Source organism: Sceloporus undulatus, chromosome 1 (genome assembly GCF_019175285.1).
Source record: "Sceloporus undulatus isolate JIND9_A2432 ecotype Alabama chromosome 1, SceUnd_v1.1, whole genome shotgun sequence".
NCBI classification, from domain to species: Eukaryota; Metazoa; Chordata; class Lepidosauria; order Squamata; family Phrynosomatidae; genus Sceloporus; species Sceloporus undulatus.
The window spans coordinates 86101205-86120356 of NC_056522.1; the positions used below are offsets into that span (position 1 = coordinate 86101205).

The 19152-nt window shown below is 39.3% G+C and overlaps 1 protein-coding gene across 1 annotated transcript in view; it reads left to right on the forward strand.

Moving 5' to 3' along the window:
- The first annotated feature begins 1034 nt into the window (after positions 1–1034).
- KATNA1 (katanin catalytic subunit A1) overlaps positions 1035–19152 on the forward strand; it is a 28347-nt gene continuing 10229 nt past the window's right edge. The window contains exons 1-6 of the mRNA XM_042456084.1: positions 1035–1188; positions 6162–6335; positions 9150–9307; positions 10242–10425; positions 12925–13046; positions 18842–18947. Coding sequence (XP_042312018.1) covers positions 6165–6335; positions 9150–9307; positions 10242–10425; positions 12925–13046; positions 18842–18947 — 741 coding nt within the window. The 5' untranslated portion in view covers positions 1035–1188; positions 6162–6164. The remainder of the gene's footprint in view (positions 1189–6161; positions 6336–9149; positions 9308–10241; positions 10426–12924; positions 13047–18841; positions 18948–19152) is intronic.

The following is a 19152-nucleotide window of genomic DNA, read 5'->3' on the forward strand; positions in this document are numbered from 1 at the left end:
ATCTGATAATTGTGATAACTTTGTTATATGCTCAACAATATACATAATCCAGAAGGAGGGGGGACCATGTAAAGCATCAGTCTGGAAATAATTAGTGCACATATAAGATAGAGCTACATAGAAAATAAGAGAGTGGACTAAGTAAAAGGTATATTTATGACATTTTATTTGAGACCCTACTGAAGACAGGAAGGGAAAATGTTATGTCTAGCGTGACTGAATTAATGATGATATCCAAGGCTTCTAGATTAATAGTGACGTTGTTGTGCAAAAGGTGTTGTGTGTGTATGTATATATATATATATATATATATGCTTGTTTCTTGTATTTTTGGTTTGATTGTTTTATGTTCTGTTAAAAAAATTTAAAAATAAATTAAATTCAAAATTTAAATTAACAATAACATTTTAATTAAAATAATTAATTTTTTAAAAAATAAGTTTTTATTTTTAAAAAAAATGAATTTAAACTTTTAATTAAAATAATTTATTTATTTATTAAAATTATTTTAAAAATATTTTTAAATTTTAATTAAAATTTTAATTAAAATAATTTATTTATTTTCAAAAAATTATTTTTTATTTTTTAAACAAATAATTTTAAATCAAAATTCAAAACTTTGCTTAAAATAATTAATTTTTTTAAAAAGTAATTTTAAATGTAAACAACGACAACCTGGGGCCTCTCCTTTCTCTTCCCAGCTGAGTCTGGCCCCACTCTCACCAACGCAGGTGCAAAGAAGGCAGACGCTTGAGAAGCAGTGCTGTCACCCCCCCTCCATACACTCACTTGGTGCGCTCCACACACTCCTGAATCCCAGCACTGGACGGAACTACTGCACTCAAGAGGGGTGTCAAACCAACGCCATTATTATCCTTACTACTTTGGAACCACCCTCCTCCAGAGAGACAGCTTCACTGTAGCGTGAGTACGCCCCGCCCCGCGATGACGTAGTCGAGAGCTGATTGGACGAGATCGTAAACAGTAAAAAAAAGGATGGGAAGGAAAAGAAGAACAGAAGCCTGAATACAGAGGCGGAGGGGAAGCGTCATCATTGAGCGTGCTGCGTACGTGCGCGCGCCCTCCCGCCCGCCCGCGTCGCTGCAGCAGCTGCAGCCATGAGCGGGCCGTGCGCGCCCCCGCCGCTGCCGCCGTCGTTGTTTCCTCTGTGAGGGACGCCGAAGCTGCGTGAGTGTTTCCTTGGGTCTTTCCCTCCGTCTTCGTCCAGGCAGAGCCAAAGGGGGAGGCGCCGAGGGTCCCTCTCTCAGCCTCCCGAGACCCCTTTCCGCCCCCTCAGGTTTGAGAGCCACGGGGGCTGCATCCACACTGGAGAAATAACCCGGTTTGGCAGCGCTTTAACTCTTTGTCTCGCTCAGGGCTATGGAATTCTGGGAGTTGGAGTTGGTTGTGGGTCCCAAGCGTCCTCCCCCCCGGACGCGTCCTACATTTCAGCCTTCTGTCCAGGAGGAATTCCCAAACGCCCTCCATTTTGGGCAGGACAATAATAATAATAATAACAACAATAACTATATTAATAATAATAATGATGATGATGATGATGATGTATCTGAGCCCGCCTCTCTCCTGCAGATCAGGGCGACTTACATTCATAAAACATCTTACATGATCCATAACATTCATTAAACTACCAGTAACCCCAATCAAAGCCTCCCTATCCAGACAATCCATAACTTAAAATCAACACAATAACAGCTGTAGACGCTTTAAAGTGTGTTAAGTGTGCGTTAACACTTTCTAGGAGTGTGTTCGTTTATTTGATTTACATCCTGGAGGGACCCAAGGAGGATCATGGAAATATTAGGATGCTAACCATCGGCGTTAATGAGTTTTGTATCTTTTCAGTCCTGAATATTCTCTCTAGGCATTGAACTAATGACTGTGGTAACACTGTTTGCCATGAAAAGCGTGGAAGGAGGAAATGCATCTTCCTTCTGCGGACTCTGGATGAAGGCGCTTTCGGCCACACGTTCTGTTTCATTATTAGCTCTGTTTAAAAATAAACCCTGGTGCAACTTTGCCAGACCTACAGGTCATTCTAGTGATTCAGGTTGCAAAGCATTGACACTGAGGAGTAGAGTCAAGCTATAAAGGTTTGTAACAGAGGCCCCATGCAGGCTGCCAAAATAAAGCTGCTTCAGGTCACTGTCATACTGCTTGGGCTATGCTGCTGAAATGATGCACACGTCCTAAGAGTCTGGAAGTCTTTAGGACTGGAGCATGGCTTTCATCATTTAAACAGCAAGAGGGGAGGCACTGCTGCTCCTCTCCCTCCTCAGAGTTTCCTGAGCCCTTTGGCACCATTTTCCCTCCTCCTCAGGTTTGCGGGAGATCTTTGTCAGTAACCCTTTCCGCCCTCAACCCCCTTTCCCTTCTGAGGCTGAGAGAGTGTGACTCCCCCAAGGTCACCCAGTGCATTTCTGTAGCCAATTGGGGAATCGAACCCAGGTCTCCAGAGTCATAGTCCAACGCTCAAAGCACTGCACCAGTCTGGATCTAAATCTCTGTGTGTCCTCAGGGGGAAACAGTGCTAAAAATTTTGAAGGAAGGGGGAAAAGCTTGTGAGAAGTTGTAGAAAGGATAGGTAAAAGTAAATAATGAAATGTATATAGTTTGAGCGTTGCATTAATTTGATTTCCTGCTCAGCCATGGAGTCCCACTGGATGCCACACACTCTCAGCCTCAGAGAAAGGCAAAGGCAAACCCTCTCTAAACAAATCTTGCCAAGAAAACGCCATGCCTTGCGGTCACCATAAGTCAAAAGCAACTTGCAGGCACACAACAACAACAAATAAATGAACTTAAATACAACGCGAGTTACTTAACTTCATCAAGCAATATCTGTTGATAATGTACAGTATATTGTTCTGCTGTTAAATTAGAGAGAATGTCACAACTGGCTAGCAGACCTTAATGGACAAGTATTCATCCATAATTTGTGGGCCTTTTGCTTATTTACGGTATGTTTTTCCATTTCTGGAGTAAGCTGCTTAGTTTTATACTCTAGTATTCTACCCCAGATTTTTGGTCATTGCAAATAGATTTTGGTGTATACACAACATGGGAATAGGTTCACACATTCTACAAATAGCTTGAAATATATTTGCCAAGAGGCAAAACAGTCTAGGATTGCAAGCTTTTTGAGGTGTCCAGATCTCTTCCTCTTCATCAGGCAAGATATTACAAAAGGCGAGGGGACAGGATGAGTGGGAAGGGGGAAATGTTGGCAGACCTCTTCTCACCCGTTGTAGCTCAAGACTGAGACACTCATTTTCCATCTACATCAAGTCAGTTTTCCCCACTTCTTTGGCCCACTTCTTAGTCTGCCAAAATTAACACAGTAGTCTTGGAAACAGCTATGCTGCCAGCAAGCATATTTTAGTTCAAAGAAACATACTCCCAAGTTTTCAATGAGCTCTCACTTCGATGTTTGGGATGGGTTAAGAGAGGTTCTCACACACGATACACCTGTTTGCCATTGCAAACTGATGACTAAACTGGTTTGAAATTACAAGTTTGGCAAGATTATGAGAACAATTAAGCAAGCAATGACAAGTCTTAAGCTGATCTAGGTTTTCGGGTTCCAATCTTTAAATGAATCCCACAGTCTGTATTAGAAATAAAAGCATGAAAATAGAAAGAGGGCTATCTAATGGTACCTTTATTATTGACAAGCTATCAGAAAGGAAGGAAGAAGATCATACTAAGTTGAACTGGACTAGGCAAAAGACATACAAAGAGAAGAGAATGTGAAATGACAGAGTTCTGTACATTAAATGAATTCTTCCATAAAAATACACAATGAACCAATCTTTTTGTAATGTAGTCTCTACTGGTATGTGTTTAGTTGGGTTCTTGTTTCAGGGTTTAGAATTACAGGTTGAGTATCCCTTATCTAGGATTCCAAAATACTTAGAAACTGTCCGCATGAGTGGCTGAGATGGTGATATCTATGCTTTCTGGTGGTTCAGTGTACACAAAATTATTTAAAATATTGTGTATAAAATTGCCTCCAGGCAATTTATGTTTAAATTTGGGTCTCAATTCCAAAATGTCTCATTATGCATATGCAAATACTTCAAAATCTGAAAGAATCTGAAATCCAAAGCACTTCTGGTCCCAAACATTTCAGATAAGGAATACTCAACCTGTAACACATTTCAGGAATTCTGTTTGTAAGGCATTTTTAAAAAAACAATGATAGATATTTCTTAGGTAACATAATATTTACAGATTCCTTTTCTTTTAGGAGGGTTAAAAGTATTTCTTCTGTTTTAGGGAAATTTCCCTCTCTTTTTAAAAAAAACTGCCAGTAAAAAGTACTATTGTAGTGAACAATGTAGCTACTAACAAAATGAGTTATGAAAATGCCCTCACTTTAACAAGTTCTTTGTAACAAGTAACATACAAATTTGATTTTGGAAAGTAACTTTCCAAACTCTGCTTTCCTCCTGGTATGAAACTGATGGGGCCACCATAAGCTGACAGGAGACTGGAAAGCACATGCAAACACGTTTGCTCTCTTCTCACCTTCAACAATGCCTTCTCTCATTCTGTACAGAATAAAAGATGAGGTTTTGTCTTTTCAGATTTATCATCTGTTTGTCCCCAATCTTTTTCCATTTCAGAATCTTTAGTAATCTGCATTATCAGCAGGAGAAAATTGGTTTTGGTGAGGCTGTGATCTTCTGTCCATCCTGCACCAGTAACAGCCAATATGACTGTGACTTTTATTCATTTAGGTTCTACGGCTGGAAATATTTTCTGCAGTGAACTTTAACATGTTTGTAAATAATGTAGTCATGAGCTGATTGCCTACCAACTCTGAAAATAATACTTTTATTAAGTTTACAATAATAGAACAGATCATTGTGTCAAACCCCTTTTTATCTTTGACTTCTGTTTTAAATGGGTGTATAGAATACACACAGAGAGAGAGATTATCAGCTGTGACCATTCCCTGAGTTGTGTTTTCTTATCTTTCGCTGTGAATGAGCAGAAATGAGAAGAGCAACATGTAGAGTCACCATTGAACTGAACACACTGCAGAAACTAAGAATTATCTTGCATTTGTTTTAAGTGCAATTCCATGCTAAATCCCTCTTCCCTGGTAATGGGATTATTTTATTTAGGGCATAGCACTGACACCTGTAACATTTAAAGCTATCTGAAGAATGGTCTTCTAGTGAAATGCTAAGTGCTATCAATATAATATATTGTGTTCACAAAGAGTGGCACTTATAGAGCTTGAAAAGTTTTGAAAGACATAGAACATTCAGTGAACATAACTTAAATGAGTAGATCATTTCTAGCTTGTTGTTTGAAATCCAAGTTTTCTTAAGAAATCACAATCTGAGCAAGTACAACCTGCTTTTTTCTTATTTATGATCAACCGTCCTCTTAGTAAAATATTTATAGTAATATGTGTCGACCGCTCTACATATTTAACACCTTTCTAGACATTTAGCTGTGGCAGGACATCTTCTGCCAGTCAGTATCCTATTATATGTCTGTGTTCAAAAGCACCTGGTTGTGCTCTTACATGCTGTAATTCCAGCATGTAAAATTATTATATTTTTAGTAGCTCACAGTGCCACTAAATGAGAATCAGGAGACACAATATACATGGTAAAATGTGGCAATCTCTGGTAAAACAGCTTGAAAACTATAGGTACAAACTTTCCCTCCCCTGTGGAGAACAGTCATTGTAGAACAAAGCAGTGTCAGCTTTTCTGCATTTGTGCATATTTTCCATTAGAAAAACATACTTATTGGCAAAACAAAAAGTAATAACAGAAGAGATTACAGTGCCCTCAAATCCTTTCGAAGGATCAGCATAATAATAAAAGTAGAGGAAGCTAAGTCACATCTAATCATAATTATAGTTTAATTATTCTGTTACTCGGTTTATACTATCTTATTATTTGTGTTATGACAAATACACAGAAAATGTGCCAGATGTAGATTTTTAAATCGTCAAACCATTTAAAGGATGTTCTAAAAGAGAGAGAAAGAAAAATACAGCACCCTTCTCTTAACCTTTCTGTTATTTTAATAGCTGACATATTTCGCAGGTTGACTGTTTAGCTTTGTAGCTTTACTAGCTTACATTTCCCACATGTCTTTATTTTCACCCGCTCCAGCTTATGTTGACCATGAGTCTTGTCATGATAAGTGAGAATATAAAGCTGGCCCGTGAATATGCCTTGTTGGGTAATTATGATTCTGCAATGGTCTACTACCAAGGAGTACTTGATCAAATGAACAAATACCTCTCCTCTGTCAAAGATGTGTATCTGCAGCAGAAATGGCAACAGGTGAGTGCTTTTATTTTTACTGATTTTCTTGCTTTCACTTTCTGTAGAAGGATGTCAACAAAATGTTATTGATTATTCTTTCTCTTTTAACAGATACATTAAAGTTAGTAAAATGCATATTACTGTGGATACTTCTTAAATTATTTATAGTAGTGTAAAATAATTTTTATTTTATGAAATAAGCTGCCACTTGTTGCTAAAGAGGAAGCTATCTCTATTACAGTAACCCTAAAATAGACCCCAAAATAGTGATGCCCCACTTCATTAAACTGTGCTGTCACCACTTAATTAATACCTTAGAGGTGAAGCAGATGAGCGGCCTCTGGCAGCTACAGCTGTGATCAGGCCCCAATCAGCCTGGGACCACAGCAACTGGATGACTCAGTCTGAAAGTGGGTCGCTGCCGCAATCCCAAACGAGCCACTGCCAAGGAGCAGGTTTTTGCTGCTCTTTTTGCCGAGGCTTAAGCAGCCTCAGAACAACTTCTGGCCACTTGGGATGTGTGTCATCTGCACACCATGCCTCTGAAGCAGCTGGAAACTGCATCTTTTGACCCATCTGTTTTCAGCCTCAGTTGATTACTCAGATTACTGTTGTCTTGATGCATCTTAGTGAATCTGTAGATTTCACAAAAGTGTGTGAACTCTTCCTGGATTATTTCATTTCAGGCCACATGTTGTGGTTTTTAACACCCTTTCCTCCAGTTTTATTGAACTTTCACACAGAGAGACATAAGATTTCTGTTATAAAGATTCAAGTGTATATATCCTTAGAGTTTTTGAAGGAATAAACAGAGGAGCAGATGCTACCTTGCTGGAGTAGTTATTTTCCTTAGTACTAGTGGTCATGGTTCAAAACCACAAGATACAGCACATTTGCTTATGTTAAATAGATGAGGTTCTGATCCATGTATGGACTGGAATGCTCTTGGGAACCTGTCTGATGGAAAGTTTGAATATAAATGCAATAATTATTAACTGTTAGGTCTCAGTTAATGCAGGACATTCCTTCACTGACTTAGGTAAGGTTGGGAGCTGGTGGTAAATACCAATGGAGAATTTTGTCACACATCTTTCACTCCTGCTATAAACTTTAGACAGCAGAGATTGTTCTGGGATAACTGTATTAAAGAAAGCCTGGGTTATCTTTAATGGGAGCTTTGTGACTCCCAGATAACGTTGGCCTAGAGTTCACATTATCCTTGGCTACTTGAGGCTTATGGGAGTAGGAGTCCAACAACACTTGGATTGTCCAAAGGAAGTAAAGCTATGCCCTCTAATATAAAATAATACTTTCAGATTAACATACCTTTCCAAATACTGCACATTTCAGATTTTCTGAGGTAGGTTACAGCCATGAAGGCATTTGCTTGTAAATCCCTGGGATTTACAGGGCATGAGTACTTCAGGCTGCTACCTCAGGATTTTTTTGTGTTGCCTAAGACAAGAGGCAAATGTCTGGTTTCCACCAGTCTCTGTTTCCAGAGATGAGAATATATCCTTTAGTTTTTATCCCAGGAGGCATCTCTGTACACCTGGGTTTGGCAGTTGCAGCCATGTTGTGGAAATCCATAGGAGCTGCACTTTTTTTCCCTTGTGTGCCTTGTTTAGCCATGTTTTAATCGTTCTTTTCCTCTCAAATTCAAGTTTAAACCAGAGGAGGCAGTAGTGGTGCAGTAGCACTGCAGAGTCCTTCCCAGAAAAAGACATAGTCCTACACTGTTACCACAGCTGACTATGGCCTGTTACAGACTGCCAAAATAAAGCTGCTTTGGGTCTCTTTGGAGGTATGCTATTTAAATTATGCATGGGTCCTAAGAGTCTGGAGGTCGCGCCAAAGCCACACTCCATTCCTAAGCACTGGAGGGCAGCTTTGGTGCAGCTTCCGGATTCTTAGGATGCATGCATCATTTAAACAGCATATCTCCAAAGAGACCCCAAGCAGCTTTATTTTGGCAGTCTGGAACAGGCCTATGTTTTATAGAGCCAGGTATTTTCTTGAATGTCTGGCTCTGAGTCTGTAGAGCCATGCTCTGTAGGAGGGAGTGGAGTAAGTAGGAAAATTGTCAGTGCTGCAACACAGGCAATAGTCCTAATTGTCCAGCTTTTCCTACAGAACCTGCCTCTGAAGACACACAGAATTGGGGCATTCAGTGTGAGCTGGGTGCTGGTCGAAGTACAAAATACATTTGGCTGTAACTTCTTTAGCCTCCCACTTCTTGGGGTGGGTTTGGAGTAATAGGGATAATTGGCTTGAAATTGTGTTGGGTGTGGCACAAGAGCGCCAAACGGTATTTTCTCTTCCTTGGAAGTGTAGCCGTATTTTGCTGCTGAATTTCCAGTTTCAATGACAGAAACTCACTTTTGTTTTAATTGCTATTAGTTTGGCTTGCAGTGAATTTTGGGCACATTTTGCCCATGTTTGCGTACACCTTCCTGTAACTCATCTAGTCTGTGATTTCCATTTTGAGACTGAACTTTACTGCAGATCTCATGGTTTAAAACATATAGCCAATTTTGGACTTCAGTGCTTCTTCTCCTCTACCAACCCCCACCTCAAGTTGCCATCACCTAGCCTAATTACGAATTATGGAAAACTCAGAATCTTCCACTTTATTGTGGAATTATAATTAGTCCTAACAGTGATCTAGTCAACTTCCTACAAACAAGTTTTAAATCAACAGCTCTACATATAAGAGAGCCCCAGAAAACTTTTTCCATTATATATAGTCAGTGAAGAGATTTACTGTACATCTTAACTTGACAGATTTCCAAAAGTTAACAATATATGTTTCTATTTCTTGATTTTAATCAGGTTAAGCAAGAGATAAGTGTAGAAGCTAAGCATGTGAAGGATATCATGAAAACACTAGAAGGCTTTAAATTAGACAGCACTCCTTTGAAAGCTGCACAGCAAGAATTACCAGCACACGATGGTGAAGTCTGGTCATTGCCTGTACCTGCTGAACGTAGGTAAGAGACACTGAGAGCCTAAAGCAGATCTGGGATTACTTTAAAATGAGTGAGCTGCCACTGATGGTCTGGGGGCTGCTTTTGCTCCAATTCACATACCAGGCCTCCATGGCTGCCCCACTTTGCTTTTCCAACACTTGAAGTAACCAGAAGGGCACTTAAAGTTCTGGAAAAGGGCTATTACAAGCCTAAAACAAGTTTGGAAGTGGGGAGATAGCTGTAAATGGCCAGCTGTACCCTTGTAGGCCTCTGACTGCACAGCTGGCCATTTTTTGGCCAATTTATGTTTAGTGACGTCATGGGGGAATATGGCAGGCCACATATAGCCCATGGGGCACACACCTCCCCAATCTTTCATTAAAATAATTTACTGGTTGTGAATATAGCTTGGCAGTCTACCAATCCAGAATTACATGTTGCAACATAAGTGGTTTGCAACTGTAAATAAGTGTCAAGGCCCCTAGGCTGGTAACGTATTCATATGTGGTCTCAGCTGTGTGGAATTGTGAGCCATCTGTACAGATACCTAGAATATTACCGGGAAGGGTAATTCCTGTTTTTCCCCTCTTTATTTTTATGACAACAAATAATAAAAAGTTACGTCTACAGTAATAAAGTTATCTCATGTAGCATATTCCAATATTCTTAAGTTATTTTCTTCAACATTAATTAAGTATATGTTCAATTATATTGCATTAATACTTCCCTTAGTTAATCTGGTTTGTAAAAAATCTTTATTTTATTTATTTATTTTATAAATAAAAATATTAAGTAATTCCCAGGAGATCTCTAAAACTTCATAATGCAGACTATTCTGATTCTTGTGAATCTGGTTATGCTCTTGATTATATGTGAGAAGTTTCTGTATTTTAGGTTTAATGTTAAACATCTTAGTGTGCTTAATCCTTTTCTTCTATATTTTCCAATTAATCAGATCTTCACCAGGACCCAGGAAACGTCATTCTGCTCAGTGTAGTGACTGCAGGGTTCAAAACAACCGGGCAAGTGTAGCACCTAGAGTTCCTCAACGTCCCTCTTCCCGAAACACAAACGATAAAGGCAAAGTAGTCCGTGGCCGGGAAAAAAAGGATCCTCAAAATAAAGGAAAAGAGGAAAAAGTGAGTTTCATAAGTGTGAACCCAACATTTTAAATTCTTACAGATACTCTTCTTGCCATTTGGTACTCTCAGTATGCACTGTGAACATCCTAACAGTTAGAAGTATAAAGCTTGCACTGAGAAAGAAGCCTAACAAAGTTATTCTGTATTTGTCTACTTGGAAGTAAACCCCATAGAGATCCATCCCCCATAATCCTCAACTAGAAGGATCATTAGTCAGGGACTACAGCAATTACAGTGATTTGGTTGGTAGAGGAAAGAAATTTTGTAGGCTAAACCTGGGATGTCAGTAGGGGACTTGGACATAAATTCTATTGTTACTTTGACTAGAGTAGACCTGCTGAATCAATTACCTGTGTGTTGACTCATTATTGTCACTTTGTGCCTTCAAGTCATTTCCAATTTATAGTGACCATAAAGACAAACCTGTCATGAGGTTTCTTGGCATGTTTTGTTCAGAGGAGGTTTGCCATTGCCTTCCCCTGAGGCTGAGAGCATGTGACTTGCCCAGGGTCACCCAGTAGGTTTCATGGCTGAGCTGGGAATTGAAACCTGGTTTTCAGAGTCGTAGTACAAAACTTAAACTGTTATGCCATGCTGGATCATGTCTTAACTCTCCCTTTATCAATCCACTCGATGGATCTACTCTAGATAAAACTACCCAACAGGAACCTTAAGTGCTCCAAGATTATGATTTCAGAAAATCTTTCTGAGATACACCTGATATATAAGCAGTGAGTTGCCAAACTGTTTATAGTACATTCTGTGATGTAAGAAAAAAAGAGTCTATGTTGGGATACAGACCACCCAAAAAGGGTGGTCTGTCGGTGCCTTGCTTTGCTCTGCGAGGAAGCAGCAGCGGACAAACCACGTGGCTCCCTCACAGAGCAAAAAGAACCCGCAAAAAGTGGATTCTTTTCCTGGCGCACTTGTGACGCCCAAGTGCACCAATGGCACACTTGTGATGTCACAAGTGTGTCGCTAGGCATCTGTTGCGTAAAAAATGGTGGCGTCCGTTTGTCACGTGCTAGGGGTGAGGCACATATGGGCAGTTCGCCCTCGGCCAACCCCTTGCACGTCACGAGGGCGCACTTTAGGCCGGTCAGAATTGGGCCTATATTATTTAATTTTACTTCATTAGACAAAGATGTGGTAATAGTAAACAGAGAAGAACACATAAATACTTACACTTAAATGCTTCAGGTTGGCAGATTAAGGTGAAGAGACTTCAGTGGCTACAGATTACAGGGGGCAAATTAGCTTACAGTTGTAAACCGCTTAGACACTGCTTAGGCTGTATGAAGCAATTATATACTGTATATGAAGCTTGTTACTGACATTAATAATTTGGTAGGGGTCATAGCCAAACACTTTAGGATATAGGCCTGTCTTTCACAATGGTGAACGGGGCAGAGAGAGAACCTATATTTCATATGTTGACTATTTACCTATTTATAGGGCAAAAATGTAACCATTTATTTACAGGAAAGAAAGAAAAAGGAGTAAGCAACAATATTTTACAAGTTTGAGCTAGAAATAATAGAATCATAGATTTGGAAGAGACCACAAGGGCCATCCAGTCTAACCCTAAGATTGGTTTTTTGCTCCTCGAACACTTACTTCTTTGCATAGAACTTATAAGGTCTTTTTAAAGCAGAAGCTGGTCTGGACTAAAAGATATTCAAGACAATATATATACACACACTCTTAGCAGGTATAAGAACTTTCTGGAGAAGATGTGCGAACACAACAGGATTCTTGAGTCATTTATTTGAATGACTTTTGAGTTTCATTTTTAAAAGCGCAGTTTTACAGTAGCTTCTATTAATGTGTGCATAACCTGGATCTAATGCAAGTGGCCTGTCACTAGACTTTAAAGATTTAGCTGTGTTAGTCTATAGAATCAGTATGTAGAACAATCTTGTAGTATGTAGAGAGACCTTTGAGACTAACTGAAGATAAACATTAAAAAAATTCTACTTGCCTCCTGTTGACAAACTTGTGGTGCTTTTTGATTGTGTTCTAAACAGTCATTATCATAGGCAGATTTGGCATACATTGGTTTCTTCACAAAAGAATATGGATTTTATTCTGTATAATTCTCATATTTCTGTCCTAAATTAAATAACGTGTATCTTCATGTGGATATAAATCAGGCCTGGGGAAAGTGCAAGCCATGAGCTGCATGTCATACCTAGGGTCATTTCTGTAGCCTTCCCCCCCAACCCCAAAACATTTTTTTGGGAAAAATATTGACCCCAGTGGCCTTTAGGGACAGGAAAGTGACGGGAAATGACTTCCAGATCACTTCTGTTGAAAACAAAGGCTTTTTCTGGGGCCAAAACAATTCAAAGGACCCAAAATGTGGCAAAAGTTTCCTCATTCTCTAAAGGGATATTTTGAGGTCAAAATTTCTACTTGTATTCTAATTATACAAGTATTAAATAAAGTCTGGAAATTAGGTACATGTTTAATATAAAAATATTGTTTGTAATGCAGAATAAGTCCTCACCGGATATTTCAGAACCTGAGCCAAAAAAATTTGATAGTACCGGGTATGATAAAGACTTGGTAGAAGCTTTGGAAAGAGATATAATTTCCCAAAATCCCAATGTTCGATGGTAAGTGAAAGATATTTCTATCTTTTTTTTTAACTTAGGTGATCTGTATATAAACTGGAAAGGCTTCTCAGAAGAATACCTAGCATTTCACTAAAAAATAAATTGAGTTTGTTAACAAACTGCAGATCTTACAAAAGGAAGTGATCTTGTGGCATGAGCCAAAGCTTGTGAGATCTAGCATAGCAGGTCCAGATCAATTAAATAACTTTTCTCTCAGACCTGGAAATCCCTGCAAAGTTCAGCTGAGTCAAGCAAAAGGCTTTTATATCTAGAGAACAGGTTATCATATGAGCTATGTATCTATCTTACTGCCAAAATCAGTAGTATGGAGCCCTGGTGGCGCAGTGGTTAAATGTCTGTACTGCAGCCACTCATTCAAAACCAGAAGGTTGCGTGTTCAAGACCAGCAAAAGGGCTCAAGCCTGACTCAGGCTTTCATCTTTCCAAGGTCACTAAAATGAGTACCCAGATTGTTGGGGCAAATTAGCTTACAGTTGTAAACCGCTTAGGCACTGCTTATACGGTATGAAGTGGTATATAAATGAAGCTTGTTTGTGTTTGTTTGTTTAGTATAATTGTTCATTGGTGATTAAAATAGATAAAGAACAGCTTCACAAACAAGTTGTTAATTATCCACAAAATTTGTATCTGCCTGCCTGCCTGCCTGCACTTACTATGCGAATGATTTTTGACACATTAGTGGCTTGAAATAGATGGGAGGAGAATACTCTTACAGAAGCTTCCTTGCATGGAAGCTATCCTTCGTGGCAACACACAACATTCTGTGTGGATGTTTACATGATACCTACATTATTTCCTATGAACAGGGTGCTCGGAGGCATAATTATTGCAGAACTTAACCCAGTGATGTTTGACAGTTGTTAGGCCTACTAATCATCTAAATAAAGGCAGTTTTGGTTAGTCTAGAAATGTAGACTTTTAATAGAATATTCTTGGAAACCATAAAAGTGAAGCTAAGGCATGTCATACATTCCTGAAGCAAGATTTGTAATTAATTCTGTCGAAAAGATGATGCATTTACCCCAATAGGTTTCCCCCCTATAATTTTACATGAAATGGTTTTACATAACAAAAAATTAATTTATGCATTTTTCAATTACTTTTTGTGTAGCTTTTCTGTGGAGAAATTTGTGACCTGAAAGGGGACAAAAAATACTTTTTCGAGTTACTGATCCTTCCTTGCTTAATTCTTCATAAGTGATCATTACTTGTCACATACAAGCAGCTGATTGGTTTCTCTTTTTCTCCTGAATCTTTCTTGTAAAAAAAAATATTTGGATAGTAATACCAAAGCACGTTGCTCTTGAGAGCATCTTGAGAGTAAGCCCTATTGAATTCAGTCAGGTTTACTTTTGAATAAGTACACATATGATTGGACTGTATACACCTGGAATTTCCAAAAAGCAGGAGCTAATACAGTCAGTCCTCCTTAGCCACAGATTTTTTTATCCACAGATGCAAGCATCCATGGCTTGAAAGTATTCCAAAAAAGTATAAATCCCAATTGGCAAACCTTGATTTTCTATTTTATATAAGAGACACAATTTTGCTCTGCCATTGTATTTAATGGGACTTGAGTATCCACGGATTATGTTATCCACGGGGGATCCTGGAACCAAACTCCAACGGATAACAAGGTTGTACTGTACTTATTTGGCAAAACACTATTTTCTCAGCAGTGAAAGGCTGAACATCCTGAGATGGGTTGATCTTCCTTTTCACCCTGATGGGCAGGAATGATGCAGACCTTTGAGAAGCACCCTTTAGTGGGAGCAGCAACTGGTAATGCCAATCACCATTCATACCTCACATCCAATAGGTTGTGCTTTTCTCTTACTCCTCTGCTTCACAAGGGCTTTCTCACAACAATAGCAACAACAATGACATAAGCATCAAGAAGACACTCTATCTTTCTTCTGTGCACTCCCCCCCTCCTGTGAGAATGTCCTCTCACATGGGGAGGCCTTTTTATCCACTATGGCTCATTCGTTGTGGGCCGAAGAGGCTAGTCCAGGTATGTCCAAGGCTTTGCCTTCCTCAGAGAAGAGCCAACGGGGGAATCTGTGCAGGACTAGCAAGTGAGAGAAAATCCCTCCCTTCTGCAGTCTCTGCCCTGCCAAGGCTCAAGCCTGTTAGGAGACTAGGGAGAGACTGAGGATAAGATAGCAGGAGACCTGCTGCCAACACCAGAGACCCATAGGGAGGGAACTGTCCAGCATGTTGTTTCTTCCTTCAACCTGGGCAGAAAGGCAGTGGGTCAGGCAGTCCTTCAGCCTTGGAAGCAGGATAAGCCCCTGCAGCCCCTGTGTTGGATTAGGTGCAATTAAACCCCTATTTCCAGACAGCAGCCATTGGAGTCCTCAGCAAGGCAAAGCATGGAAGGGTAAATTCACTATTTCTTATGGGACTTGAGCATAGGCGGATTTTTTTCTTACGTGGGGGGATCCGAAATGGATCCTTCGCGTAAGGAGAGGGCCCACTGTAATTCTGAGTACAGTTTTTGTTAACACAAGGTGCATTTGTATGGACTTACTAGTATCTACAGGAAGTACATGTTAACATAATTTCTCCTTTACCTAACCTTGGCAATTTGTTGTTGTTGTGTGCCTTCAAATCATTTCCAGTTTATTGCAACCTTAAGGCCTATCACAGGGTTTTCTTGGCAATATTTCTTCAGAGGGTTCTCCAGAGTCATAGTCTCATGCTTAAACCACAACACCATGTTGCCTCTCACTATGGCAATAGCCTTATTTTATTTACAGGTACATAGATGATCCAGTACAGAAGTTCTCACTCTGACTAAAATATTTGTTGTACATCAGGATGCGGTGGCTCAAGTGGTTAAGACGCTGGCTTTGTTGATTGCAAGATGGGCAGATTGGCAGTTCGAGGCCTGGGAGCAGCATGATGGGGTGAGCTCCCACCACTAGTCCCAGCTTCTGCCAACGTAGCAGTTCAAAAGCATGCAAATACAAGTAGATAAATAGGCACCACTCCAGTGGGAAGGTAAACAGCATTTTGTGCAATCATGCTGGCCACATGATCTCAGAGTAGTTTCTGACAACGCTGGATCTTCGGCTTAGTAACAGAGAGGAGCACTGCCCTCTATGGTTGGACACGACTTGACAACCTTGTCAACAGGGAATACCTTCACCTTATCTTTACATCAAATATTAACATTAATTTAGATAGCAGTGGGGGTAACTATCTCCTCCTCAAAAGTGGTACTCCTCATTGCTTACAAGATGGAGTGTCTGCAGTTAATACAACCAATTGATAATGTGTTAGTTGGAATAATTTCCAGGTTTTGGATCAGATTTCATTCTGATTGGTAGCAGAATCCACCAGAATGTATTTTAGACAAGTAAGCAGTCCCAAGGTTCAGTGAGGCCCTGCATGGTTTTCTGTGAGCCAGTTACCCTTCTAATCCTTGCTATATGAAGAAATCGCTCACCCCCTTGACAGTGCTATTACATCAGCGGCTCTTGCCAATATGGCTCTTCTGGTGGACATCTGCCAGAAAACAGCCACCTGGAACTCACACACAAGTCAAGTTTGATTGCATTAGCCGACTAGGCTTTTGTACACCTGGAAGTCATTCTCCACTTTGTGAGGTGCTGGAAGTGGAGTGTCTTTGTCTCTGCTAAACTTCATACAACAAGAGGGTGATCAACAGGCTGTTGGTAATAGTTTATGCCTAAGATACCAGTTAAGCAAGATACCCCTGGTTAGTACTTGAATGGGAAACCACCAGCAAATACTAGATGCTGTTCACTATATTTCAGATGAAGGAACTTGCCTAAGTGTTCCTTGCCTAAGAAAACCCTGTGAAATTTATGAGGTCACCATAAATTGACAGGCAGTGTGAAGGTGCACACACGTGTGTCTGTGCATACATGCCCCTTTTCTCTCTCATACACACACATATATGACATCAGCAGTTTGTTTTCCCACTTTTAATTTTGGGAACTCTAGTATGCCCTATCTTAGGATGTTTAGCCTTTCACTGCTGGGAAAAGAAACATTGGTCTTACCTTTGATATGCTCATTTCTAGCAGTGAAAGATGAATGTCTTCCTCACCCACCATAGAGATTCTTCTCTTACTGCTGCTGCTGGCTTATTACACTGCTTGTTGTCAGCATGGTAAAGCCTCTTCTCTTCTTGTGCTATGCCTTCTTTTTGCTTTTATTCGTTTTATTTTCTTTGGAGTGTTAATTGATTATTTGACTGGCCTTGTCAGGAGTTGCTCCCACTAGAGTGCTCTCCTCAAAGTTCTGTACTGTTTCTGCCTATTGGGATGAGAGGGAAAAGCAAACCATCTCAGGATATTTATCTTTCACTGCTGTCACAAGTAAGACCAATGTTTCTTTCTCCATGGAACAGAATGTAAAAGTGTTCATGCTTTTTATTTTAATATTTATAATCTATATTTCTAAATACATTAAACAAAGAGGTTCATTTAGTCAAATAAGTCACTTATTTGCCCCTTGTTTATTTGTAAAAGCAGGTTTCAAGTCAATGGTTCTGTTCACATGGAGAACACTAAGTCAGGTCTGGATGAAATAAAGTTATTGTTCATGAGATTTATTCTTAGCTTAATAAGAACTAAGTTGCAATTAGCCAATTTATTCACCACTCCTTTCTTGCTGCTATGCAGGATGCTGAGCAATCAGAAAGTGTTTAGTTTGTAATCGGAATTCGGGAATGTAGTTTGTTGCTTCCTTTAAAGCAAGGATTGATGACCCAAAAGCAATCGTAGTTTAGAATCTGTTTTACACATTTACTTGGCAAAGGAGCAGCAAACAGTCCATATAAGCAAAGGAGACAAAAAGCAGCACACAGCTTGTACCTGGTATGCTAGGATTTATCAGATTCCTGACTAGTCATTCTGAGTGAATGTGGACAGTAACAGGTATACAGTCAGCCCTCTGTATTCACAGATTCAACCGTACATGGCTTGAAATTTTTAATATTTTTTTAAAAAAATATTAAATTCCAGAAAACAAACCTTGATTTTTGCCATTTTATATAAGGGGCACTATTTTACTACAGAACTGTACTTAATGGGACTTGAACGTCCATAGATTTTGGTATCCATGGGGGATTCTGGAACTAAACCCCAGTGGATACCAAGGGCTCACAGTATTATTCATTGTATACTGTAGCCCCCCGCGAAAATGGTGACGCGCAAATATTCAAGTCCCATTGAAAATAATGGCTTGTGCGCCCAAGGTGCACCCGGGCATGCACTGCAATTTTGTCCCTTCCTGCTTGTCCCTCCTGTAAAGAGTGAGATTGTGGACTCCCAACTCCACGAAAAGGGAGGGACAAGTGTAGTTTATAATGTTGGCATTGTTTTACACTTGAATATTTTAAATCAGGCTATTTTAAAGGCACATTTGATATAACTGAAATGTTTAAATAAAATAAGCATCACAGTTTGGTATGTTATTACCAGTAGAATTTTGAAGGAAGTTCCAGTTATTTTGTTTATAGGTGTCTATTCTGTTCATAGAACTTTAGCAATTTCTTTGCATAAGTGTCTTCTGCTTCTAAATAAATTACAGACCAAAATGCAAATATATTTTTGATAGAGTGTTGCCCTCCAAGAGTGAAAGTTGTTTCAGTACAAAATAATTTCATATTCCACTGTGGAGCTTCATAAAGAGTGGACTTTTTAGATGCAGGGAAATGATCTATTACTATCTAACTCACAATGTCTGTAAAACACTCAGATTACACAGTCAACCATTATTATTATTTTTTAATTCAGGGATGATATCGCTGATTTAGTGGATGCTAAAAAGTTACTCAAAGAAGCGGTAGTTTTGCCTATGTGGATGCCAGAATTCTTTAAGGGCATTAGAAGGCCTTGGAAGGTAATACCATTTTGACTACTTTTGAAGTATTACTTACGAGATTCTTGCCTCCAGTTTCAGAAATGTGATATGTTGATGAGCAATCTTTTGTTATTTATAACTGTATTCATTTATTTTACTATGATTTTTTTATTTTAGTAAGAAACAGTAATGGAATTATTCCATTTATTTCATATATTGAATTAAACAAGAGTTATTACCTAAA